This window comes from Meriones unguiculatus, chromosome 11 (assembly GCF_030254825.1).
Source record: "Meriones unguiculatus strain TT.TT164.6M chromosome 11, Bangor_MerUng_6.1, whole genome shotgun sequence".
Taxonomy (NCBI): Eukaryota; Metazoa; Chordata; class Mammalia; order Rodentia; family Muridae; genus Meriones; species Meriones unguiculatus.
The window spans coordinates 100,198,238-100,224,812 of NC_083359.1; the positions used below are offsets into that span (position 1 = coordinate 100,198,238).

The window sequence follows — 26,575 nt, forward strand, 5'->3', positions numbered from 1 at the left end:
GGCAGGTATCCGACTTGGCTCAGAGGACTATTACAGCTCCTGACTTTCCTCTTCACTAGTTAGCAATAATGAAACTGCAGTTTAAGGATTTTTGTCTTTTGTCTGCTTTGATCAAAAGTTCTCAGGCCAAGATTTCTTGTGGGCACTGTCCTATGTTAAAATGTAAACTTTGTATTCTTGGTAAAAGTCTAAATGTTCCGGGAAGTATGCCAATTTTAAGGTGCTTCCTTCTGAAATCACTGTAAAATTATTAGCCTGACTTCAGTAAAATGGCAGCAGATTCAAAGCCTTACTGGTGTCTTCTCTGACTGTCACCGCCGAACCTGGGGTCTTCCTGACTATCCAAACCTCTTATTCTCCCGAGGTTATGGGGCCTGACTGGGTTGGTCTGTGGCAGTCCTAAGTCCAGAAGCTGTAACCCCAGAAGGTCAGGCAGCCCCCTGTGTTTTCCCCAGTGGGGTCTTGGAGCCGGGCAGCCACTTGAGGCTCAGGGCATCCTCCCTGAGGTCCGCTGGGGGAATGCCTGAGGCACAGGATCGTGATGGGGGGAGGTTTTTTGGGGCCTGCTTTGGTGGTCCAGAGTCGGGCACCTCCACCTCCAGATCCTTCCCTCCACCTCAGAGCCCCCTGGGACTAAAAACAGCTCTGCAGACCTCTCTGGGCTCACTTGGAGACATGGCTGGGCCTGGTATACTTGGACCTTCTCACAGACAACTGCCAGCCACACAACCTCTTCCCAGTGGCCTGCGCCCTGTGAGTGGCTCGAGAGGTGCTCGTGGTTCTCTGAGGCTGCCTCGTGCTGCAGGGCCTTGGCTGCTGGGGGCACCTAACTGCCCCTCCGCCCTAGTTACCCGGGCCGGTTCAGAGAACCTAGTAGGACTCAGGGACATGGGGGGAGGGGAGAGCACTTGGCAACTCTCTTTTGGAAAGGAAGCTCCACCTGGGTGTCTAAGAAATACATGGCATTTGCTCCACACGCTCTTAGAAATAAATCCATTTATCATTAAAGCCACGGACTTAACACAGGTGAGGAGTAGGGTGGAGCTTACGGGGGTGGTGAGAGGTGACTCTGCGGGGGTTCAGGCTGGCCCCCCAGTGTGGTCAGGAGACAGAAGCAAACTTACTCCTCAGAAAGGGGTCAGCGTCCCTAAGCGTGACCAGGGAGGAAACAGGCTGCCATTGAAGCCATGGTTGGAACCTGGCGCCATCACTGCAGCTCTGCTCGGGACACGAACTTGCGGATGTCCTGGGCCAGAAGCTTGGGCTCTTCGAAGGCAGCAAAGTGGCCCCCACGCTCCATGTAGGAATAGGAGATGAGTTTGGGGTACTTGACCTTCACCCACTTTTCCGGGGCATGCAGCAACTCGGAAGGGAAGGCCGAAAAGCCGGTGGGCACAAAGACCTTCATCCTGCGGGGAAGAGGGGCGAGCTGAGGAGCTGGGACCTTGTTTCCAGAGAACACTCCTAGGGCCCGAAGAGGCTCAGCCAAGTCCCACCGGGCCGTAACGACAAGGGTGTGGCTACCCTCCATTATACTCTCTACTTTTCATTCATTAAGAACCTTCTCTGCCAGGGAGGTCATTCAGCAGGGCAAGGGCAGCCTCTGATGCCCACTTTGCTTGGCTGTCCCTCTGCCGATGGGCCTGTGAATCCCAAAGCCCCTGACCCAGCAGGCCAGCCCCTGAAAGGAGCGGAAAGCGAGGATGTCTGGTGTCTTTCTTACCTTGTCATCAAACCTGTTCTGAGGTAAAGGATAGGTGGTAACCATCCCCCAGCCCCAGAGGCCCCTCTTCCTGCTCAGCCAGGCTTACCTCTCATGCTTGTGGACCATTATGCCCTGGCCCATGTTCTCCTTGTAGAAGCGCTGTGAGGAGACAATGGTTCCTGTCGTCCAGTAGATCATGATGTTAGTCAGCAGGTCATCCAGGGAGAACTTCCTGGGAAAGCACACAGGATGTCCAGGTTCAGTGAAAGCCTGGCTGTCAGCAACAAAGTGCTTCCCCCTTCGGGCTGATCACCTCAGACCTTGCCTAGTTCTCATAGGCTGGGGGCCCAGGGAAGGGCTGAGGAATTAGAGTTGCTGCTCAAGGGTGTGACCTTTCACAGACCACAGTTCCAGCCGTCCCTGCTAGCTGTCTACCTTGTAGAAATGTCTCTGTTTGGGCTATAGGCTGCCCACTACCCAGCCACCCCAACAATGGCACGGGCTGACCGCAGCGTTTCAGTCCTATGGTCCTCTGAGTCTTATCTGTGACTAGCTGCAGCCCTAAGTGGCCTCCTAACTCTGCCGACCCCTTCAACCCCAGTGGCTGACTCCTCCAAAGGCCTCAACCTCAGTCCCACCTCCCTAGACACCCTTTCTGAGAAGATCTTAGACTAGCAGGCACCCATGCCCACTGTGTCTGGGCCGGGAATTTCTGGGTTTTCCTGCCCTAGAGGTGTTTTGACCTGCTAGTGTTGGTCCCATCAGCCTCCTTGGCCACTGCTAGCCTCCTCCTCCCTGGCTGGCTACATCATCTGCTCTCAAGATTCATCACCAGCTGCCTCCCCGCCCCTACCTCTACTCCTGTTCCTTCTCAGCCCCGCACCCTGAAACTGCTCTTATTGCTCAGGTCTGTAGGAATGAGGCTCTTACTGGCTCTGTCCTCACAGTCTGTCCCTCTCTGTGGTCAACCAGACTTCCCAGAATCCTTAGATGCTGCTAGTCCCATTTTCAGCACTATCTACCCCAGATCAACCAGACCACATGGAACTGTCTCTTCCATACAGCATCTCACCCCAGCTCTGCCTATGCGGATTCAGGCCCCGAGTGGACCTCCCACTTGGATGCCTGCAGTCTACGCCCCTCACTGTGATTATGCCAAAAGTGAGCTTGGCATCAACGCTAAACTCCTTGGACACAGCTCTGTCACAGCGACACACCAGTGCGCCCTCATGCTCTCTCACAGCTCTGCCCATTCCCATTGGTTTCCACAAAGCTCACAGGCTGTACAGGTCCCACGTAAGAAGGACCAGCTATTCTGCAAAAAAGGGTATATGTTGCTTTGGGGACTTCACCACCAACTAGGAGGCCGAACAAGTCACTGGCCCTTCATTGCCTCTATGTCTGTCACCATCCCTTATACAGGACTCCATTGGCCATGGAGTAGAAGGTGCAGTAAGCCAAGGCCTGAAGAAGCTTGCTGGCTTCCCCTGCGGAGCTCCTGGAGACGGGGTTGGAATGTCAGGCAGAGAGAGAGAGCCCTGGGGATCCAGGCTGACAGGAAGTTGGTGGGGCCTCACCTCTCCAGGCCTCCATCCTCCAGTTCACGGTTTTCTGACTTGGTCCAGGTGGAGAACTTTTCCAAGATGTAGGCAGCCAGGCCCACGGGAGAGTCGTTCAGAGCACAGCCTGGGCGGGAAGGAGCAAGGGAGGGAGTCAAGCCTGGCTCCGGAGAGCACGTGACTCCTGGACGGAGGTGTGGGCAGCACAGAGCAACAGCAGAAATTCCAATTCTGCAGCCCTGGCCTGCGTCGCCCCACACAGCAAGCAGAGAGAGATCAATATTCCCTGTAATCTTACGGGATTCACAGACTGTATTTTGGCAAAAACAGGATAAATGGTGACAAATCAATACTGATGTGCCCATGAGTTACAATACTGATCCTGCCACTGAAACAGCAGGGGCAGGGTAGGTCAGTGAGCAGCACCTGCTTCGCATTCATGAGGCTCTAGGTACCACTTCCGGCATTAAATACCAATGCTGGGAGATAACAGTATAGAAGCATCACAAAAGTCATGCTGAGCACAAGGAGCAAGAGCACAGAGTCCATGCTCTCTCCACCCACCAAAGGATGAGGACAGGCAATGGCACCCGAGGACACCTACTTAGAAAGTGAGGTGAGGTCCCCAAACAGTCCACCAGCTGCGGCTGGCTACCTGGGGACTTGCGTTTACAACACGTACAAGGGACAATGTCGGCAAGCTCTTCTGGCAGTGCAGCCGGAAGGCAGGAGACTGGCGACTGAGTTCTCTGTACTGTGTTTTGCTCTTCTAGTCACGTGACAAACGGCTGCTTCGCAACTGGAGAGAAAGCCTGACTCTACCAAGTGCTTATATGATCGGGAGCGGTGTGGGTCCTTGGGGTAGGTATGGAACTGCCGTGGGAACTGTGGGAAGCCCCAAAATAGGCAAGATGACTCCAGGTGTCCTCTGAGGGACTTGAGGAACATCCAGAGGACACCTGACATTCCTTGGAGCAGCTAGGGCAGTGGATCTCAACCCGTGGGTCATGACCCCTTTAGGGTCAAATGACCCTTTCACAGGGATCGCAGATCAGATATCCAGCATATCAGATATTTGCATTATGATTCATGACAGTAGCAACATTACAGTGATGAAGTAGCAGCGAAAATAATTTTATGCTTGGGGGTCACCACGACGTGAGGAACTGTACCAAAAAGCAAAAGCATTAGCAAGGTTGAGAAGCACTTCTAAGGATGGTCCCACCTTCCCTTGTCTTTCATATATTTTACAGCTGTGTAAATGATAGAAAACCAGGAAAACAAAGTGGTTCTGGTCTCAAGAAGAAATACATTTTTAGTGGTATTTTTTTTTTCTTCTGTACTGGTGATTGGGCCCAAGGACTTAGCAGGATCAAGGCAAATACTCCCCCGGTCAGCTGCCTCACTCCTTGTCTGTTTATTCAGAGACAGGGTCTCAGCCAGAGCTCTTCAGGCAGGCTATGACTGTTTGGATTCTCTTGCTGTAGGAGCCAGAGCAGCCGGGGTTACACATCCGCTTGTATCACCAGGCCTGTGGGGGCGAGCGAGCTCTGTACCCACTAGAAAACAATTTGTGGGCTGGAGAGATGGCTCAGCCGTTAAAGGCTAGGCTCACAACCATAAATAGAAGAAAACAATTTGTATTCTAAACACCTTTGAGCAAACTATTGTTTGATCATCTTATCGTTTTTCTTATGAATTAATTTTTTAGTGTCTTTTTCCTTCCTTCCTTCCTTCCTTCCTTCCTTCCTTCCTTCCTTCCTTCCTTCTTTCCTTCTTTCCTTCCTTTTCTTTTTTCTTTCTTTCTTGAGTTAAGAGTCTTGCTATGTAGCCCAGAATGGCTTGGGACTCCACTCACTGTGTAGACCAGGCTGGCCCAACACTTGCAGGGTTCCCCTCAACTCTGCCTCTCATACACGGGGTTATAGCTGTGCGGAGCAGCAGTTCACCTGTCTGGCATGTGTGAAGCCCTGGGGTCAGCTCTCAGTCAGGGAAACAAAGAGTTCTGCTTCCCCTGTGAGGGACTTTGTGGGTGAAGGCTGTATCCCCCGCCCTGGGGTGCTTACCCACAGTGTCTGGCTTGGTGGCCTGGATGTGCAAGTAGCCACTCTCCCTCATGATGCTGTAGAAAACCTTCTCCTTGAAGGGGTACAACAGCTCCATATCTCTCTCAGTGTAGCCAAGAAATCTCCCAAAACGTTGGCCCAGGAGAGGCGTCATGGGGTAAAAACTTCTTGAAATGAAAGCCATGTTCAGGTGCAGGCCTTTCACGTGGCTGTGGGCAGAGGAATGCACGCAAGTGAGCTTGGCTGCTGTGAAGGACAGGTCTGAGAGGAGAGGGAGGACAGGCACAGACTGAAGAACTTAAGAGCACAGGCCAGCCTCCTTCAGCACCCTTCCCTCTGGGGCAGCCACTGAGTTGGAGGTGGGTGGTTGGGAAAGAGAAAAAATTCCTAGAGTGTTCTTGTCAGAGCTGTCCTGTGTCCTGTGTAGATTCCACCCACCCACAGACCCTGGTGAGGCTGTGCCGTGCCCGTATGTCTACGCCCACTCACTTGGGGACCATCTGGGCCATGTTGGTGCAGATGAGGGACCCCCAGTCCCCGCCTTGAATGTAGAACTTCTGGAATCCCAGCCGAGACATCAGCTTGTAGAAGATCCTGGCAGTGGCCACCGTATTTAAGCCTGAGTGTGAAGGGGACAAACAGGGTGTTCTGCGCAGTCAAGAACGGTCTATGGTAGCCGCGCTTTGAACTCTGAGTGAGTGAGTTTGTTAAGTACAGCCTTAGCAGCAGCAGATAAAATAGCAAAACATCATCAAATCAGAAGTCTGCAACAGGCTGAGATGAGCCGTGGCACGTGCCTGAGAAAGCAAGCAATAAAGAGGCCTCACAAACACCCAGCAGGAATCAATGAGGGACGTTGAGGCCGCCAGCTAGAACTCCCCGTGGAGAATTTTCTCTCTACGGATGAGTTTCCCACCTTTGGTATTTGTATACCATGCAATAAACAAGAGCAGCATCTGTTGGAAGTAAGTTTGCCTTCTAGCTGTACGCAAGGATGCCATGTTTTTAAATACTCTTAGCTGCTTGCCGTTTTTCCCTCTTCCTGTTACAGAGTCAGGGGCCAGCCTGACCCAGGACTGGCTGTCCTGAAGGACACTTTGAAATAAACATGCTCGAGTCTGAAATAGGGGGTTGCTGTGGGGGTTGTCAGCGTCCTTGCTTCTGGAGCCAGCTTCACTGCGAGCTTCGACAGCACGTGCCAACTTACCAGTGCAATGAGCATTACACAGGGGAGTCAGGGGTAGGTGCCCAGGTGCCTGGAAATTCCCCAGACCTTTCTTTCCCCGGGCTGAGGAGAAAGAAGCTCACAGGAGACGAGAAGGAAGCAGCCTTGGTGACCTGAGGAAGACCCAGGCCACAGCTGTGCTTGGTCCCGCCTCCCTCAGGGCACTGCAGGCACCAGAGAATCTGTGAGCCACAGCACAGGGCTCAGGGTGCTGCCGGCCCTGACAGACGCTGGCAAAAACAGCACAGTCTGGGCTGTGCTTCACGACCTTGTACCTTTCTTGCTGGATGCCTCTGAGAAGCCATAGCCAGGAATGGAGGGACAGATGACTTCAAACACGTGCTCGTCACTCAGGCCGTGGGTCTTGGGGTCAGTCAGCAGTGGGATGATCTTGTAAAACTCATAGAAGGAGCCGGGCCAGCCATGCACCATCATCAATGGCTTTGGGGTGCGGCCTGAGGGCAGCTGGGGAGGCTTCACGTGGATGAAGTGAATGTCCAGCCCTGGGGACAGAGCACAGAGTGAGGGACAGGGCCTGCAGGCCGAGGGAAGGACGGGCCTGCTGCAGTAATGGCTGAGGTCCTGGAGACCCTGTTCCCCCGTGTGCCATTCCTGGGAGAGAATAAGTGCTGTGTCCCTGGTGTCCCCAAGGTACTGATGGCCATGAAAGCTGCTCTTACAGCTTTTACAGTCTGCTCTGGCTATGAGCTTGTCTGGGCTGACGCCCCGTCACATCACAGTGTGCTCCCTAGAGAGCAGAGATGGTCTGGGTAAGCATTTCTGCGTCCCCATGGCCCAGAACAGTGCCCGGCTTACAGCAGGGCCCCATAAACATTGTTCATTAGGAGCACATCAGGGACTGGGAGAGGCCCACACAGCCCGCAACGGAGGGTCCCATCTGACAGAGCACCGCAGGACAGTCGTGTGAAGTGACGATCGTCAGAGTGCTCATCTAACGGACAAAAGAGCTCATGGCCGTGAAATTAAATGACTGTGTCAGGGCCACGCTATAGTCCAGTTTGGCAAACATTTCTATGCACAGTATACTCATTACATGGGGCTATGTCCTTTAAAAAAATGAAGTATTTTTATTTATTCTTCAATAATTTCATATATACACATACATAAATGCACTTGTACGTGACACCATCAAGATACAAACACACACATATATCTATCATGTCTGTCTGTCTGTATCTTGATAGTACCCCCCCTCCTCTTGTATTCACATTCTCTTTTTTTTCTAACCCATTCAGTCCAGCTGGTGCTGCCTGCCTGTGTGTGGCCACGGCTCACCTACCATCAGTTACAACCACAAAGAAAAAGGACTTTCCCACCCCTGGCAGCCACCAATAGCTTCTCATCTAGGGGAATGTCAAGCTGAAGTATTGACTGGCCTGACCTTGTTTGTGTATGCAACAGCCACATGCCACTTACATTCTGATGAACCCGCCTGAAGTGAAAAATTTGGAAGTAAAAAAAAAAAAAAAAAAAAAAAAAAGCATTAAGTAGTCACTTATTTAACAGACTGGCAGATCACTTGTCTATTACACATGAGGCCCTGTGTTCAGTGCTCAACACACCCACCCACACACCCACACACCTACACACACACACACCATCCTTAACTCGTCAAAACGAAAGCTTAGCCTCCCCAGTTCCCTGCAGGCAGGTTGTCTCCTCTGTGGTGATGGGGCTGTGTGAGAGTTGTGCCTAGACTGGCTGCCACCAGCCTGGGAAAAGGACCAAGAGTGGTTTCCACAAAATTTATTGAGTGCATGCCACAGGCAGCCATGGACTACCATCAGGGCCTTAGTTTGGGTTTTGTTGCTGTGAAGAGACACACGGCCATGGCAACTCCCATGTCTGGGATGGAGAAGTACGCTGTTCACATGGTCACACATGTTCACTGTCACACATGTTGACATGCTGCATGGCCACAGAAAATGAGACAGCGCAGAGCTCGGGCCTGAGCCCAGGAAGCTCATGGAAAATCCAAGACCGCACAGAGCTCCAGGTCTGAGCCCAGGAGGCGGGGCCGTTTGGCTTTAAATGACAAAAGCCGTTTGGCCGTTTGAGGCTGGTCCTTCAGTCTGAACAGATGGCTTTGGTAAAGTGACTTGGATGCGCTTGGTAAAGTCATGGTGGGAGACACCAGGGTCCAAAGAACCGCACTCAGGGAGAGTGAAACTTGACTCCAAAGTAACTTCAAACTCCACCTATAGCCCCAGCCATTCGAGAGGTTGAGGCCGGAGGATCAAGTATGTCCAAAAATTCAGACCAGCCTGGACCATATGGTGAAACAGCATCCAAAAACTATGGGCAAAGAATTTGAACTCACATTTTTCTAAAGAACCAAAAGTGACCAATATTCAATGAAAACATGCTTGCTGCTATGAAGTGTGGTGGAAAAACAAAGAAAACAATATATATTCACATATAGAAGAGATACCATCCCATACCCTTTCAGGGTGGCTACTGTCACATATCCCAGGAATTCACAAGCCCTGGGGAAGACAGAGAGAAACTGGAACACCTGTGCATCCTGTCGGGAATGTGAAATATTTCCATGGCTGATGAAAAGACCATGCTAGTTTCTCGAAAAACCGAGTATAGGGTTTCCATCTAATTCGGCACTGCAGTTTCTGGGTGGCAGCCCAAAGAACCGAAGAGCCTTTAAGCTTTGTTTTGTGTTTTGACCTTGAACGCTCAGTCCTCCTGCCTGAGCCTCCAAAGCGCTGGGATTAGAGGCATGCAGCAGTGTTCCCGGTCCTAAGCAGGGTCTTCAAGAGGTGAGTGCACACCTCTGTCCAGTGTCATTCACAACAGCCTCAGGTGTCCTTGGGTGGATGAATGGATACAGAAAACATTTCCTTGCTGCAATGGGATGTTATTTGGTCTTGAAAAGCAAGAGGAGGGTGGGGTACGGAGCTCAACAGTGCAGTTCTTGTCTAGCATGCTGGACTCCATACTGCCACAAAACCAAATTCTAACGCATGCCGACTCAGGACATGAGGACAAGGAGAAGCCAGGCACAAATAGAAAAAAAAAGACAGACACTTCCATGATCCCATTAAATGAGTGATTTCAGGTGAACTCACAGAAGTGGGCAGGCGGGCTGCTGAGGGCTGAGTGGGGCCAGAAGGCTGGGGTGTGACAGGTGCCGACTTTCAGTTTGGGGTGGTGAAAAACTGCTGGAGGCCTAACAACGAATCACCTTACTGCCACGGAATACCACACTTATTGCTGCTGAGCCACTGAACTGTGTACTTAAAGATCAAGGCCAGCAAATTGTATGTTACATGCACAATAAAAATAAGTGGATAACAGCATCACCTGATTTTATTAAACATCCCCTGCTTAATTCTGAGTCTGTGCGCTTTTGTGTTTTATTTTTTAAACAAACCTTGTTTTCTACTAAGGAAAAAAAAACTATTAACTCAGACAAGATGATCCTGGGATTAACTTTGTCTCTTGATGGCCAGCACGTAGGAGGGCCGGGACAGGAGGTTGAGGCTATGGTTGGACAGGACAGTTTATCATAAAATCGACTGCCGAGCACTGCATAAACTTGTCTAGCCCAAAACTCCAAGTGGGGCTGAGCTGATGCAAGCCATGCCCAGACCCCAGGCTTCCTGACAGACGCTGCTCAAGGAGCTCTCCGCATTGCTGAGTGGCATCTGCGGGTCCCTGGTTGGAACATCATTGCTCTGCCCTCACGTCTAACACTATAGACTGATGGACTGTTGACTCAGCATTATTTGTACATCCTAGCAAGATGGTGAACCACAACATCTCCTCGACCTACCACTGGGTGCTCCAGCATGGCTGATTCGGCATCACTTGTCTCCTGCGGGAAGGCTGCTCCTGTGACTCACTGCTCCTCCCCCCAGGCCAGGCTGCTGTCCTGGAAACCCACCTTCAATCTTGGTCTTGAAGTGCGGGTACTGGTTGAGGATCTCCACCTGCTTCCTCCAGTCAAACTCGTTCCTCCAGTAGGACACCACTCTCTTCAGGTAGTTGGCGTTGAAGCCGTAGTGGAAGCGGCTGCCCTCCAAAGGCGGGGAGGCCCGGAACGCGTCGATCCTCTGGTGTAAGTCCTGCAGTGAAGAAGCCAGGGTGGGTGGCAGAGGCAGGTGCCCACAGCTCAGAGCGAAGGCTGAAGCCATAGATGGACAGCGTGGAGGGGGGACACAAGGTCCCCATGTGTGTCACTGGCTCCCTGGGAGGCTTAGGGCTTCTCTCCTGTGGCTTCTCCCCTTTGGTCTGTCTTTGTTTCGTGGAATGAGAGGTGCAGGGAGAGAGACTGGAAGGCTTTGCATAGGCCACACCTGATGGATGCCCCCCTTTTAGCTCCCCCCAGCACTGAGCTTTCATCTCGTAGGTGTGAGAACACTACTCAGTTTTAACTCACCAAGCCATCTCTAGTTCTGGAACTGGCAAATTTTGTAAAGAGTAACATAGCAAGATTTTAGGCAAGATGCAAGACCTCCACTTTTTCCACGCAGCAAAAGAGTTGCCCCAGATGACCCCTTCCTGAGCAGCGAGGCAGCTCTACAGTCAGACTTACACACAGTACTGAAACTCAAATGCACAACAGTCATCGCAGGACTCCAGTTATCATTTTGCTTTAGTTTTTTTTTTTTTTTTCCACACTCCTTTAAAGACATGGAAGTTATTCAGCAGGCACTTATAAAACAGGTGGTAGGCTACACTTGGCCTTGAGCCGTGGTGTGCCAGCCCTTGCTGTACAGCACCCAATGATCCCAACTCAGATAAAATGGACTGCCCAAGGCCCAGGGTCCAAGTGCAATCCACCCAGATACGAGTTCAGCCAGCGTTCCAGCTGAGGGACGCACCTGTGGCCTCATGGAGTGGCTCGGGTGTCATTATTCCCAGAGACTTCCACGTCCCCTGGCCTCCCCCAAACAGGCTTGGAAACCTTACACTCCTTCCAAGTCTGGATTCCACCCAGGAGTGAGCCTCAGAGCTCAGCTCCCACCCTCAGCTTCGAGGGCCCAGTGTGCCCCACACATTGAACTTCAGCTGCTGGCTCTTGGCTTCGGGCCAGACCCTACTCTCAATCCCTTCCTCCTGGGAACTTTGGTGACCTTTTGTTACTGCCCGCATGACATTAATCTCTATGGACACGTGGCTCACTGCATCACTAGGTGCACTCGCTTTTCGCCTGTGGAGGCTAAATGCTGAACTGTGTGAGGCGAGGGTCTCTGCATTCTCTATGGACTCCGCAGAGCATCCTACACAGTAGCTGCTCAAGGATCACAGGGTGAAGAAAAAGAGGGGCCATGGTGTAAGGTCTGGTCCCTGTGACCCTGCTTGAGCCTGGCTCCCCAAAGAGACTTCCTTCTCCCCTTCCCTACCCACTGGCCCCTCTTTTCTGACTCCAGCTCTGTGTGGAAAGCCCAGTGCCCAGAGACGTCTCCTCCTTCTGTTTGTTCTCCCCGTCACCTGGGACCCACTGCTGTACCATTCTCAGCTTCAGGGCCCAGCTTTGAGAGCTGGTGCAACAGGTGACAATGGGCAGGGTTGGCACAGAAATATGGGCCCCGAGTGGTCAACGCACAGTAGGGGCTTGCCGAAGGCTGACCCTATGGTCTCCACGGTACTCACATCCGGAGAACCACCTCCCACTGTAGGTGTGACCTCCACACCAGCCCAGGGACATCTACTTATGTTCTCCCTCTGTACCAGCCTCAAGTGGGAAGAAGGGGAGGGGAATGGAAGCTTTCTTTGGTCTATGATGCACGCGGTGGTTTTACTAGAAGCCCTCCTGAGCTTTGTGGGGGGATGAAAATATTGCTAGACAGATGGGGTTAGTAAGCAGAAATTGCACCTGAGGGGCAAAACGCACATGTCCTCAGGGAGAAGAGTGGGCAGATGAAACCTCAGGATGGTCCATCTCCAAAGCTTTATACTCAGCCCTGCCTCCATTCTGGTCCAAGGGAAACCACAGCAGGCATGCCCCTTAGGTTTGTACCCTGCCTAGGAAAGGGTGTCTCACCTTGATCTCCTCATCTGATGTTTCCACCTTGAAAGGCCGGATGCTCTCATCTTCTCTGGCTGAGGGCTTTGACCCTGGGCCCCACCACCCATCCTCAAGTGGCAACATCTCCTCCTTGTCCCGGGAGACAAGCCAGTAGATGACAAGGCCCAGCACTGAGGCCAGCAGAAGTTCCAGCCACATGACTCCTGGGAGAGGAAGAGCACACATCAGCAAGAGGGACAACCTGGCCAGGACCTGTCAACTGGCAGTTATCACAAAGGCTCCTCCCCAATTCATTTCCATAGGTGATGGTTGATCTCATGTCAACCTCATGAATTTAGAACCCCCTAGGGGACTGGCCTCGGGGCATGCCTGTGCTTCCAGAAAAGCTGAACAGCCGTGGGAAGACACACTTTGAATTTGGTTGGTGCCTTTCCAAGTGGGAAAGCCCCAGGCTGAATGAAAGAAGTAAGGGAGCTGAGGCCAGCATTCATCTCTGCTCTCTGGCTGTGGATACAATGTAGTGGGTCCCCTCAGCTCCTGCTACCACGCCTGCCCGGCCATCGATGGACTCTGTCATCAAGCACAGCCCAAACAAATTCTTCCCTCAAGTTACTTCTTACCACGCATTTTGTCACAATGACTAGCAAATTACTAACGTATGACCTTTTCCTGGCCTTATTCATGTTTGTCTTGAGAGGAAAAAAAAAAAAAAAAAAAAGAATGTTGTCAGGATAAAAATGGTATTTCTTATGTCAGTCCCACAAGAAAGGCTTATGAAGAAATGATTCTTCTATATGACTGACAGTAGCTGTGGGGAAAGACTCTTCTGTGCCCTAAGCTTGCACAGTGGCTGTCTCAGCCCCACACAGAAGTACTTTCGCAATGACAACAATGTGGCCAGTGTCTTCCACCTCATTCTGACACCACTTTGGTTACTAGTCACAGTGGCCAAGGTTACTGCTTCAAAGTAACTGATGGTGTGCATCTTTGCTTTAATCTTATCTTTGTTGTTGATATTATTATTATTACTAATTTGGTCACTGGGACATAGTCCCTGGTCTCAAGTATAACAAGCAAGGGCTCTGTCATGACTGAGTTACACTCCTTACTCTCCTTATTTTTGTCTTAAAAACAAAACAAAACAAAAGAAAAACAAAAACAAAAAAACAACAACAACCCTTTGTTTCAACCTTTTCTAATGTGGGCATAATTTATTCTGATCTTTGTATTCTCTTATCTATTTTGTTGTGAGTTTGGTCTTTAAGGGCTGAGCCATCTCTCCAGCCCTCATCTGTGTATCTTGCTATTCCTAAATTAATAGTAGTATTTGGAAAAGCACTGGCTCTTGTTCTGTCTTAGTGATGTTTGAGACGGAGTTTGGCCAAGCTATCCAGGCTGGCCATGAACCCCAGACATCCTCTTGCTTGCCTCAGGCTTCCTCCTACCCAGGATTATAGGGATGGCTCAGGCTCATCATGCCTGGCCAATAATTTTCTTATTTAGGCCAACAATGGTAAATATACAATATAAAAACCTGTAAAACATTAGAGACAAAACTTACTCGTAACTCCACTAAGTCGTGAGAACTGCCCACAACCCTGGGAAGTGAATATGGAAGCTCTAGCAAGGGGCTGGGTGTGGGCTGTGAAGGCTGCATTCAGAGGCCTGGGGCTTCCGAGGAGCTTCTGCTCCCGAGGCTGCTCAAACATCTCTCCCTACACCCCATGCGTGAAAAGAGGGATTACTGTCCCCTGTGTGGTCCTGGAAGGGGAGGGTTCTTCATAGGTTAAAAGGAAAGTGGGAGGTTAGAGGTTCTGGGACACCGAGTCCAGCTGAAGGGGGACAATGGTAGGAAGCCCACCTTTGGCTACGCATGCCATCTCTGTGCATTTTCAATAGTTTCATTAAAGCAGGACACACACACCCTACAGTGGGCGTATTTTCAAGTGTAAAGTCCAGCTGTTTGCAGTGTACTCATGGACACGGCCAACCATCTGCATGGCCAATGTTAGGGTATTGTCATCCGGACAAAGAGAAACCTTACACCCTGAACCTGTCCCTCTCTAGTCCCCAACCCACCCTGGGCCCTGGTATCCACATCTCCAGTTTCTGTGGGCATGCACTATTATGTTTCAGAAAATCCAAGCTGCACTTTAATATCCACGAGCCTTTGTCTCTTCTCTCAGGAGGAAGAAAGATGAACTTGCTGTCTGCAAACCAATACCAGAGAGATCCCAGCCCAGCACTGTGGCCCAAGCTCCTCAGCTGCCGTCTTCCAGGGCAGTGCCCAGCTTGGCATGAACCTGAGCCTATCCCTGGGGCAAGGGAAGAGGAGGTTTCACTGGACACGCTATCATCAGGACCATTCTGGGTGACAGAGCAGGAAGCCCAAGACAGGAAAGACCCCTTTTGAAAACCACGTGTGCACATTCTATCTGCTAATATCAGGAGGCCAAGGGTCAGATGGTGTGTGTAGAGGCCTCAGGTTTGTTCCTGATGAAAGCTACCCCTTTAAGAGCTGGGCCACTGTGTGCCATTTCCAGAGATACCCGGCCACACGGGGGTAGCCATGGGTCTTCCCGGATGTAGCTGACACAGGGGTACCCGCTTCCTGGTGTGGAAGGAATCTCAAGGGGAAACTGCTTCTGCCTGGCAGACACCCTCCTGATCGCCCCCGTCCTACCTTCAGTCCTGGAGCCACCTCCGTTTCTTCCTTCAATACCCATCCATCACCAGGATCTGGTGCCATACACATGTAGCTTCCTCCATGGCCAACCTCACTCTGACCACAGTATCTGACCACATCAGATACCCCGGTGCCATCAGCCACAGGCACTGGGACATCAAGATCCCAGTACAGCCATCCATGAAAGCCATGCCCTGTGAATACAGACCTCAACTTCCCACCCATCTCACTCCTTGGCCTGTAAAGGTCTGTGTGGCTCAAAGTCTCTGTGAAAATGTTTCCTGGGAGTCTGGGTGCCAGAGAGCAAGCTTTGTCATCCTACTGAGAGGATGCTGGTGTGTGCATGTGCATGGCTGTGTTTGTGTATCTCTGTGTATTTGTTTGTGTGTATCTCTGTGTGTGTTGGTGTGCATTCCATCATTCCATTCCCCAGTCCCTGACATCAAGGCATTTGTCTCTCAACCTGAGGCTCCCTCAGCCCTTGTCCTCATCAGCCAGGTGTGAGACCAGCTTGAATTAAAACAAGTGAGAGATGGCTTAAGAGGAGTCCTTCTGAATTCAGAGAGGGACTCTGCACAGTCTTCCTCCCCATTCCCATTTCCAGGGGTTCTCTGTCCCCAGCATGGAGTCCTCTGATTTGAGAAGATGGAATACTGTCACCTGTGGTGACAGAACCACTGAGAAAAGACCAATTTGCATGACATTCCCAGGAGAGCAGCAAGTGGAGGCAGCAGAAAAGCTGACCGGCCTGCCCAGGGAACTTGCCCCCTCACCTGACCGAAGCAGAAAGAGGTCCAAAGCACCGCTGGTGTTTTCCCTGGGGAGAGAAGGGCCTGCTTTTCCTTGTCTGGGCAGAATTATCTCAGCATGCTCTGCTGTTCACCAGGGCTCAATGCAAACACCTTGACTCCTCCCTGGTCAAAGCACACAAGTGAGGGTAGCTGAGTGTCAGTCTCTACTAACCCTGCCTTTTTACACTTTTCCAGCCCAATGACTCAGCTCGTCCGTTGTGTGTACAGGGCAGCTATCACCCTGGACTTCAGTCAGCAAACTGAACTACAGTGACCTAGAGGTCCAGTGCTAGAGCTCCATCTGAAGAAACAGAACCAGGCAAAAGGGCATTAGGATGACTCATGTCTGCTTTGCCCCCGTCCGCACCCCTTGTGTGGGGTTTTGCTTACCCATGGGTGAAAGTGTAAATGGAAATTTTAGAAATATCTCTTAGTTTAAAACTGTGCTGGGCTGGCAGGACGGCCCAGTGCATAAAAGCACTTGCCGATGACCCAAGCCTGACCGTGGGGAACTGCCTGGTGGATGGAGAGAACTGACTCTGGAAAGTTGTTTTTACCTCTTCATGCTCCCTCCCCAAAAGATCCAGAGCAAACGACAAACCCCAAACACTGTGATTGTAAGCAGTGACATCTCCCATTGCCCTGGTCTGTCCCATCCACACTGTAGCGTGTTCTTTTTTACAATGTATCTGTGACACACACACATGCTGTGTCTACTCCATGTACAGAAGCACCCTCAGGCATCACAGAGATGAGCTTGAGTTCAGGTAACTCTATTTCACTTAGCAACGGTCCTCAGACTTGGTTGTGATGCTGGAATGTTCAGTACAGTGCTGTCAAAGTGCAACTGAATTTAGTCACTGTCCGTCAGCCTCTCACTGGGCCCAGTTCAAGCTCTGCTTTCTCATCAGCAGGGATGTACAGAAATGCAGCGATACATTACAGGTTTCAGAACTGTCTTCATATTAAGGGATCCATGTGGTGGGGTGTCTTGGAAAGTATTATCTTCCAAAAAGCTCAAAACAGAGTGAGGGGTGGTGGGGGTGCAAAGCAACGGATCTGAAGAGCAATTTAAGGGCTCCGTCTCTTACTTTCTAAGCCAGGTTAGAAGACTATTAGTCTTACCCACTCTATAAAGCAGTATTATACTTTGCTCACGTGCCTCAGACTACACAGCAGGACTGGCTGCAATGTTTCAGTTCACCCCCCGACCATCCACCACTCATTCCTTAACAGCAGGTTGTAAAGGAACACAGAACCGTTATTTCTGATTAGCCTCAAATTAGCTACTGGCATTGACCTTCTTCAAGTTGGGTTTGCTGTGTTTGCTAATCAACAGTACAGGCAAATCCAGTATTCATGGACCCTTTTAAACAAACAAACAAACAAACAAACAAAAACAAAAGAACCCTAACACTTATTTAAGGTAAGAATCAGGGAAAGGAAGTTCCTAGCTCCATGCTTGTGAGGGTTACAATTTACGGCCAAAGAATGCATTTCTGTCACTGTGACTGTTGCATGTCCCTCCCTAGCTCGCTACCCTACTGTGTGTTTACAGTCTGCAGCTTTCACACCGGCCCCGGGGCTTGGAACACGAGAACCATGAGCTTGGGTACTGCGGCCACCAAGGGGTCTCCTAGACTGTGAGTCGTTTTTCCCCTCCAGCGGAAAGGATAATAAACAATACCTTTCAAGTGCAGTCTGGAGCCTGGCCAATCAGAGCTGGTCTCACTGACTGTGGGTACAAACTTTGCCCATATTCTCCTCCCCTGAGACTGAGCACTTGAGATCCAGCACAGGACAGACTTGGCTCCTGCTTCATTTGGAGACTGTAGAAAAGGGGGTTTTATCACTTCGGTGGATGTTGGAGACCGCTGGATGAAGAGTCTGTCTGTATCTAGGGAAGGTGGGAACGCTGCTGTAATTGGTGGCAGTGAAGGCCACCTCAGGAGGTGCCACCATGAGCTCAAGTGGCCATAGGCACATCTGATTTGATACTTCACCTGGATTTTTACTTTTTCATGGACCTTTAAGGAGAGGGAAGTCCCAGGTGGCCCAGGTCCTGGAAGAGCTGGTTGAGAGGGAAGACTTAACCACGAGTCCCCTGAAGATGTGACATGCCAGTGTCACTAACAGTCAGGTGCCATGCAGTGCCTGTGGTCTGGGTAGCATGGTGGCACGTTTGCACGCTTGGTGACACGGTGAGGAGGCTGCCTGGCTGTCCTCCAGGGTTTCCATGCCACGGCACTCCAAATAGCAGCTCTGACACATTGGGCTTTAGAGACAAGAGAATCTCGGGGGCACAATAAGGGGTTCTAGTATGTTTCCTTTGCTGGTTCCATTTGCAGCTCGACCACAGCAGATGCAGAGCTCCGGATAAGCTCTGGAACCCCCCTGAGGCTTTGTCGTCCAGAGTGTGGGGATCCTCAACCTATGAGGCTGAACGGTTCTGAGCAGGTGCTCCACCATAGTGGGTGTCCTTTCCTTTCCCCAAATTCACTGTGTGGGACCCTCCACTGCAGCTGTGTACACAGACTGGGGCTAAGAGAGTGCACAGTGGACACAGCTGTGTCCTAGGTGCTCACTGTTCGGCCCGTGTGCCCTCACCAGAGCCGTGATGCAGGATCAAGCCAAGCCCAGCCCATGTTGCCTGTGACCGTCCCTGTTCTCGGGGTGCCTGCCCTGGCGTCTGCTACATCATTAGGCCTCCACTGATGTCTGCTGAGCCTCTATCTTGTGGTGAATGCTCATGATGATGTGCGGTCCCTTTCTGTGGAGGTAGAGAACATTCTAACCTCCTCAAAATATCCCCCAGGGTTAGGGGATATCAGGAAAGGCTTGGACACAAAACAAAAAGCAGGTCCCAAGTTCCTTAATCAAGCTGGTGCCTGAAACAGGAGGTTAACTGATCTTGCCTCAAAGGTTTTATTCTCCCAGTAATCTTTTCATTTGTTTTGTAATCCCGTTTTTCAGCGAGAAAAGCACTGTGCCTAGAGAATTGGCCTTGGAGAGGAAGCCATTCCAAAAGAAAGCAGGGCTGTGGGTGTGGCTCTGTGCAGGCAGACGTTCCTGGCGTCTGTGAGGGAACATGTTTGTTGCCTAGGGCTGCAAGAGCTAAAAACAACCGTGTTTTTTGTTTTTTGTTTTTCTTGGAGTTTTGGTGTTCTCCCCAAGGAAATGATTGGCTGCCTAGCAAAGAAAATGTGCTAAACAAACAAATAAACAAAACAAACACGCCACCAACAAAACAGCTGGTATTTATGTTAATGCATTGTATCTGTGGCAGGGAAGATGGCTCAGCAGAGCATCAGCTATCCTCTCAGAGGGTGGGACTCCATTGCTAGAACTCACACCTATCTACAACTCCAGTTCCAGGGCACCTGGCATCTGTACATATGAGGCACACAGACATACACACAGGTAAAACTCCCAGATGCATAAAAACCAACCAACCAACCAACCAAAAACCCCATAGTAACTGGAGGGCAGTGGTCATTTACTGGAAATTTCATGAGCAACTAAGTCCTCATAAGAAGAATTAAGGTTATGCACATATACATATTCTCAGGGTAGGTGCTGGTATGAATCTCGGCTTGGTGGCAGGGTGCTCGCCCAACCTAGGCTGTGTCCCACAGTGCCACAGGTAAAACACTGTGCTTATCAGCTTTTGTACCATTCAGATAACATTTAAAACAAACGCCCGCGTCATCTACTCAAACGTAAATTTTAATTTTCCGTTTTTTTTTAAACCGTGGAAAGCTTTATGTGTGAATCTACTTCAACCGTGTCAGGAATCAGGTGCCTTTGCAGCACCAGAGCCTCCTATGACATGATTAAGCCAGTGTGACAGGTGTGACTGGGACGCTCCAGTGTGGCTTCCTCTCGTTCGTGAAGTTCACGAGGCAAAGGTCAATGTGAGCGCCAGTGGCCCAGTGAAAATGTAAGCCCAGGTGGACAAAGGTGGCAGGACAGGGCTGGGGTAGGAAGCAGGGGAGGAGGCCACTGGGGAGCCGGCGTCAGAGGGGGGCGTCGTCTACATTTGTGTAAGCCCACTGCCCTGCTGCCCTGTAGATGGTGGAGACGTGTGTGCCCAGTCTGGACTTCCTGTGAGTCTTATCCTTTACATCCGCCCATCACCTTGCATTCTTAGATGTCTCCCCATCTCCAACGCTTGTGGCACTGTACTGGGGTCCTGTCCCCCCAAGCTTTGTCTTCTTCTGGGGTTCCCACTCACGTGCCACTATCGGGTTTCCAAAACAGACTTCCCGCCAATCCTTCCCTCTCCCACCGACAGATCTGTAAACTCCACAGGTTTTCTTCCAAAGCGCTAACTATCAAGTCTCTCTCTGCCATCACACCCAGCCCAGGCACCTGCAGGCTCTCCCCGGACTGCTGTAAGAACCCTGACGGCCCTCCCCACGCTGATCTCTGCCTACCATGCGCCTCTCATGAAAATTTGACTCTCTCTCTCTCTCTCTCTCTCTCTCACACACACACACACACACACACACACACACCGAACGGGGGAGGGGTTGAGAGTTAATACCTTGAGGAACTTGTCATGGCTCCAAGACAAGGCAAAACTGGTTAACGGGACTGTTACTGTACCAGCCATTCCCTGGCCCGCTCTCAGGGACCCAGTAGCTGCTCATCCCATGACCTGCCTGCCACCTCTGCGCGCAAGCACAGAAGGACCCAGCAGCCACCCCAGATCTCGCTCTGTTCTCGGGATTCCTCTTCTCTTTCCTGCATGCACACCCCCTTCTCTCCTTCTCCGACCCCCCTCTCTGCCCTCACAACTTTGCTTCCCATCCGTCTGCCTGTCCGCATGTCCACTTAGCAGCTTCTAGTCCTTCCCCAGGTCACCATTCCTTTCCCCTCCCCAATAAACCTCTTTTACACCAGATCTGTTGATAATGTAATATCTCGGGGGTACATTTTGGTTCAGCCGGGCAAAGATATCCCCTCGTTGCATTATACTTCACAACAGGGACCTTCACAGGCTGTGTGGTTTGATGACCCACCTCCCCCTGTATGAGCTTGTGCCACACAGCCTAACCACCCTTGTTTAGTTCTTGTGCCAGCATCCTCTCCTCTCCTGTTCCCTCAGGGGCTGTTTACTTCCACAGCCTTTGCTTCTGTTTGGGTTTAGCCCTCATGCCGGGGCGTGTGCCTCTCTCACTGTAAGCAGCGTCTTCAATCCCTCCCTTCTGAATTCCCAGACCCTGGCACTTACTCAACAATTACTTAGTACTGACTGAATTACTTAATACTGGATGAAATTTTAAGTTCTCTGGGTAATAACGTAGACATTAGAAGGTTTGACTGAAAAAAGATTTTAAGTTCCCCTTATGCAGTATCAGCTTGTTTCTCATTCTAGTCTGGAGGGTTGAAGGATCGAGAATTATTGATAGTGTGAAGGAAGACTAAAGTGTAGTGTGGGGTCAGAGGACACTCACTGCAAGCCTCGGGGGTCAAAGGGCACTCACTGCAAGCCTGGTGGTTTGGGTCAGCCAACTGCCCTTGGAGGGAAGCCCCAGCAAGCAAGTGCTCAGCCAGGTGTGCCCCTGAAATCATCCTCAAGTGCCAGCTAACAGTGACTCAGCACATCTGGTCTTTGTGGTAAATTACAGGCCTGGGTACTCGGGGGTTTTCCAGAACAAAGGCCAACCAAGAAGTGCACAGAGCCCTGCCAGTGCTGGCAGAAGACTGGACGTGACCGACTGGACATGAGGAGCGGAGTGCTCCTTCAGAGAGGCTGCGTGAGATCTCCTGGCAGTTACCTGGGCTCCTGGCAGCTCCACCTGGGGTTCCATGCTTTGCCCTGGGAATTGTGGGGCTGAGGAGATACGGGAAAACCTTGCACCTGCCGCCCTCAGATGTCAGCCAGAGGGACAGTGAAGTGTGGCTTCCTTTTTCTTGTCCCTAGATCTGACTGGCCCTGCTATCCCATCTCCCTTCCTGGGGAGACAGGGAAGCTCTGAGCAGGGAAAGGGAAGCATTTGGTAACCTCCTGCATTTCTGTCACCCTGCTACACAAAGGAGTCTTTGTGCTACACAAATTGTCTTTGCTGACAATTCCCAGGCCTCCTGATAGTGCAGCCTGCTCACCATTCCAGGTTTCAGGCTCGTCAGTGGTAAGTAGGGACTTCCTCAGACCATCCAGATGGGTAACAGCCAGTCTCTTCTCCCTCAGTGTCACTGTCCCTGTGATGGCTCAGCTATGGTGCGTGCTCTGTACTGGGCCTAATGTCTTGATTCTCTCAGAGCACAGCTTTGGAGCTGAGCTCAGGAGAATAGGCCGGAGCAGGCCTGCCAGAGAAGACTCGAGTGCCTTTGAAGTCAAGGCAGAAGAGAGAAAGGATGGAACAGCGTGAGGAGAGCCCTATCGGGGAGCCACGGGTCAGCAGAGATGGCCAGAACATTCATGGTGTGGAGGTGCTCCCTGCTGAAGCACGACAGGGGCCAGAGTGAGCCCCGCTGGAGGCCAGCCCTTTAGGGCTGCCTCTGTGCCTCCTAAGGGCAGAGGCTGCCTTCTCCAGGCCTCAGCACCACAGAGAAGCTGGCTAGGGAGGGCGGGGAGCATGTGGGTGGGTAGGCAGGTCCTGAATGCCTCTAGAGAGGGAGTGGCTTCTCCAGTGTGGAAAAGCCACACAAATGTATTGATTCAACCCTGTGTTTATAAGCTTTAAATGGAAGGAGGCTGGAAAAACTACCTCATTAATTAGTTAGGAATTATTATTTCACTTAGTTTCAGGCAAAGGTTTTATTGCAGGTGTTTCTGAGATCTCATTAACAATGGCCTCTTGACTCCATTTTATGGGCCCTCAAACACACTCCATAAAAATATTATTTTTCAGTGCTGAGGACGAATCCCAGGCCCTCACTCACGTAGGCACACACTCGACCACTCAGCTGTGGCCCAGTTCTGTTGTCCCTTGTATCCCCCAATGCTGCCACACAGGTTCTACGTCCTGTAATGAGGGAAATGCAGGAAATGCCACATTGCCAGTCAGTGTGCTAAAGTGTGCCAGTGTCACTCTTCTAACTCCAGCTCTGCCCCGCAAAATAGCAGCTGTCAAGTTTTCCACTGCTTAGAATGTCTAGGAGCACACCTCACCTCCTTTAAGGAGGAAGTTTCACCCATGCCTGCTGGGGATGACAGAGGTCCCGGTTGGGGCAGCAGGAGTGAACTGTCCAGCACACCGTCATCTTTCTCCCCTCCAGGAACCACTCTGTGTGCTCTGTCCTCACCGCTCCCAGCTTTTCCTCAGTGATTGCAACCTCGTGGTCTGGAAGTCTCCTCACTAGCATGCACCAGGACTGCCTGGAGCCTGGGGCCTTTTGAGTGAACCAATCCACCTTCCTTACTGCTCGGGTGTGTGTGTGGGGAGGGGTGGTAGATAACCTTCCTGTATAGCCCCTTGAGGCCTGGCCAGCACTGCTCTCTGGGTTGTTTCATTTTAGGCTGGGAGAGTGCTGAATTTGCCTGTAGTGGTGTCTAGGCTGAAAAAAAAAAAAAAAAAAAAAAAAAAGAATCAAGTCTCCAAGGGCCACGAGTAAGGAGTTCAGGTGTGTGGGGAGGGAGCCAAGTGTGGCCTAGCGTTTGTGAGGCCCTGGATTCAATCCTCAGACCTGGCAGGAAAAGAAAAATCCCTAGATCACCTCCCCACCATCATCTCCTCCTTGGGGACAGGATCCTGATAGGGACTGGGAGTCCTCCACTTGGGGTGCTCAGTGGGAAGCTGGCGGAGTCACCTTCCCCCACTGGGGCTGGGGGCTTCTGTTTTCTGGATGATTCTGTTTTCTCAGACGGACAAGCTGGTTAGGCAGTGGGTCTGGGGAAGCAGAAGAGCTGCAATGGGGAAAGCTAACGCCTGCTTCAGACGGACTCACCCTGAGATTCTTTTCTGCACCAGAGGCCAAGATCCTGCCTGCACCTCCCTGTGGGTTTACAGGGAGAGCCACGGGCCACACAGCCACAGCGCTGAGCTGTGTCCTCACTGCTGCTGACAGCCTGGCTCTTGCGGTATCACCTCCTGTAATATTACATCCCTAAGAAGTAAGGGGCATTTCCCTCCATTTAAAAGAGCACTTAAAATTCAGAGAGGAGGTTTGCTCAAGATTTTCTAACCAGGACGTGCTAAAGCCTCATCCATATTGTGTTGTCTCTGCTCACCAGCCTCTTGAATGCTCAGGGCAGCCAAGACTCCTGCTTCTTACTCAGAGAACGAGGCTTTCGGTTGGTCAACTAGAGACTTTTCTGTAAAGACTTTTTAACGAACAGCCGAAACAACCCTTTTCTGCCTAAAGCGAGCTCCCCAGGTGTGGGAAGAGGGCACAGGGTGTGGACTTGCAGTGGCTTGGGTCCATAGATACTTGAGGACCATGGACAGGCAGCAAAGGGAAGGCAGGCAGGAGCAGGGAGCCGAGACGCCACTCCAGGCCTGTGACTGTGGGAAGGCACATGGTGGCCAGTCGGGAGGGAAAACAGTTGCTCTCTGGGGAGAAGCGTGAACTGTGATCTTCCTCAATAAAGTCAACAAATCCTGGTGGTGTGGCAAGCCGATCCTTTGAACCAGTTTGTGCAATTGATCCTGTAACGGAGGCTAGCGACACAGCCTCCCCCATTCCCTGGGCACCACCATGCAGGGAGAAGGTTCTTAGCAGAGCGGTTTCCCCCTGTCTTATCAACACAGCCCCCTGGAGACTCCGCCATGCCACGAGCCTGGCCTGAAGACCACCTGCAGGGCAGCCAGAAGGTCCCTGGGACTGAGTAGTGGCCCTCCTGCCTCTAATGTTATCCTTGACCTCTGCTGTCCCCTCCAACCAGGCTGTGTTCCCATGCTTTCTGGTCTCAGAACAAGAAGTAGGAAATAGAATTTGGGAAGCCTGTGCCCTTTAAATATTTGAGTTTAGGCCAGAATACTGGGGGGGAGGGGGAGGAGCAGAGGCTCCAGATTGGTAGGGACCATGTCTGGGCATGCCCGGGCCACTGTAGATGGGAGGAGGAATGTCGCTGTAGTGACAGGGCGCTTTGTGGGTACCACATGTGTACTAGTTGGGCAGGAGGCAGAAACAGGGCCCCAGGGGTCTGCTGGAGGCACTCACCCTTTCACCAAAATCCCTCCCTCTGCTCTCCCTGCACCTCCCACTCAGTACAGCCAAAAGGCGGAAAATGGTGCTGAAGTTCACATGGCTGACTTGCTAGGTAAGCACTTAAGAGTCTAGAGGAAATCTTTTTTTCTTAAAAGCTTGGGGCCCTCTCATGGACACTGGTCACTCCTCTCAGGCGGCAAACGAGGACACAAAAGCCATCCACACCAGCCACTCTCCTGCCTCGGGACCTTTGCATGTTCCTACCTCAGCTCAGCTCAGCCTGAGTGACGCCCACTCCTGACTCTGTGAAGCCTTCCCCTTTCACTCCGCATTCCCTTCAGCTTTTTAATGCTTTTTGTTTCCCACAGCGCACTGACATAATTTGTATTTTACAAATATGCACTTGTTTGTTTTGTGGTGCTGGGGGATCCGACCCGGGGACTTGAGTCTTGTTTGTTGTCTGTCCCAAAAAGCGGCGCAGGTCCCATGAAAGCACGCGGCCTGCCATCCCCAGGGTGCAGGGCAGTGTCTGCACAGCACAGGCCCATTGGAGGCACTTCTCGAGGGACACAGGAAGCCGTCACGTGGCCCTCCTGGTGTGGGTGTTTGGGAATGGAAACTGGGAATGGAACGTGCCCATGTTTTTGCTCTTTTCCCACCTCCTAGTCCTCTGTTACGTCAGGCCAGGCACAGCCAATGAAAGGCTCGGCTTGAGGAAGGAAGCCACTAGCACCCTAAAAAACAAAGTGCGCCTCTGGGGCTCCGGGGCTTTAAAAAAAAAAAAAACGATCACTCCGAATCCGGAGGCAGAGGAGCAAATGTCTCAGGTTTGCAGTCGTCGCTAGCAAAGGCGATGACCTGCGCGCGCATGCACTGGACGCTCCCGCCCCCCACTCCCTCCCGGCCCCCCACCTCTCGCCGGATCCCCCAAACTGGGCTTCCCGCTGCCTGAAGTTCGAAGAGCGGGAGGTGCCGCCTGGAGGAGTTAAAATTAAGACTCCCTGCGTGGACAGCGCCCTCCGCTCCCGGGATGGGCAGGTGCCCGGGCAAGCCGCGAGCCGGAAGCCTAAGGGCCAAACCTACCCCGGAGGGGAGGGAGTCAGGGGCTGGCGAGCAGCGCGGTCAGGCCCAGCACCCACCCCTGCGCCCGAGGCGCACCGGGGCCGTCCCGGGAGAGGGGTGCATGAAGCGTCGGTGCAGGACAGGGAGGCACCGCCGCCTGCACCCCCGGGTCAGCCTCGGGATGGGGGGACGCGCGTTCCCCCACGCAGCCCCGGCCGCCCTCGCGCTGGGGTGCCGCCGCCGTCCCGGTAGCTTACGGTCAGGCTCGCTCTCCAGCGGCGGCAGCTGTGCGGTCCCTCCACTCCCCACTTCCTCTCGAGCCTGTCCGCCCGGCACTGAGCTGCGGGGACCCCGACTGCCCGTGAACCCCGCCCC

The 26,575-nt window shown here is 51.9% G+C and overlaps 1 protein-coding gene across 2 annotated transcripts; it reads right to left on the minus strand.

The window, feature by feature from the left end:
* Nucleotides 1–981: 981 nt before the first annotated feature.
* Ephx1 (epoxide hydrolase 1) lies at nucleotides 982–26,575 on the minus strand. Of its 2 annotated transcripts, XM_021655569.2 has the most exons (10): nucleotides 26,458–26,571; nucleotides 16,022–16,162; nucleotides 12,578–12,765; nucleotides 10,475–10,655; nucleotides 6,831–7,058; nucleotides 5,820–5,949; nucleotides 5,331–5,539; nucleotides 3,283–3,391; nucleotides 1,812–1,937; nucleotides 982–1,409 (listed from the first exon to the last, which is right to left on the minus strand). In XM_021655569.2, the coding sequence occupies exons 3-10, from the start codon at nucleotides 12,758–12,760 to the stop codon at nucleotides 1,208–1,210; spliced, it is 1,368 nt and encodes a 455-aa protein (XP_021511244.1). In that variant the 5' UTR covers nucleotides 12,761–12,765; nucleotides 16,022–16,162; nucleotides 26,458–26,571; the 3' UTR covers nucleotides 982–1,207. The 2 variants fall into 2 exon arrangements, with proteins under 2 accessions (XP_021511244.1, XP_021511245.1); XM_021655570.2 differs by lacking the exon at nucleotides 16,022–16,162 and having other exon boundaries at nucleotides 26,458–26,575.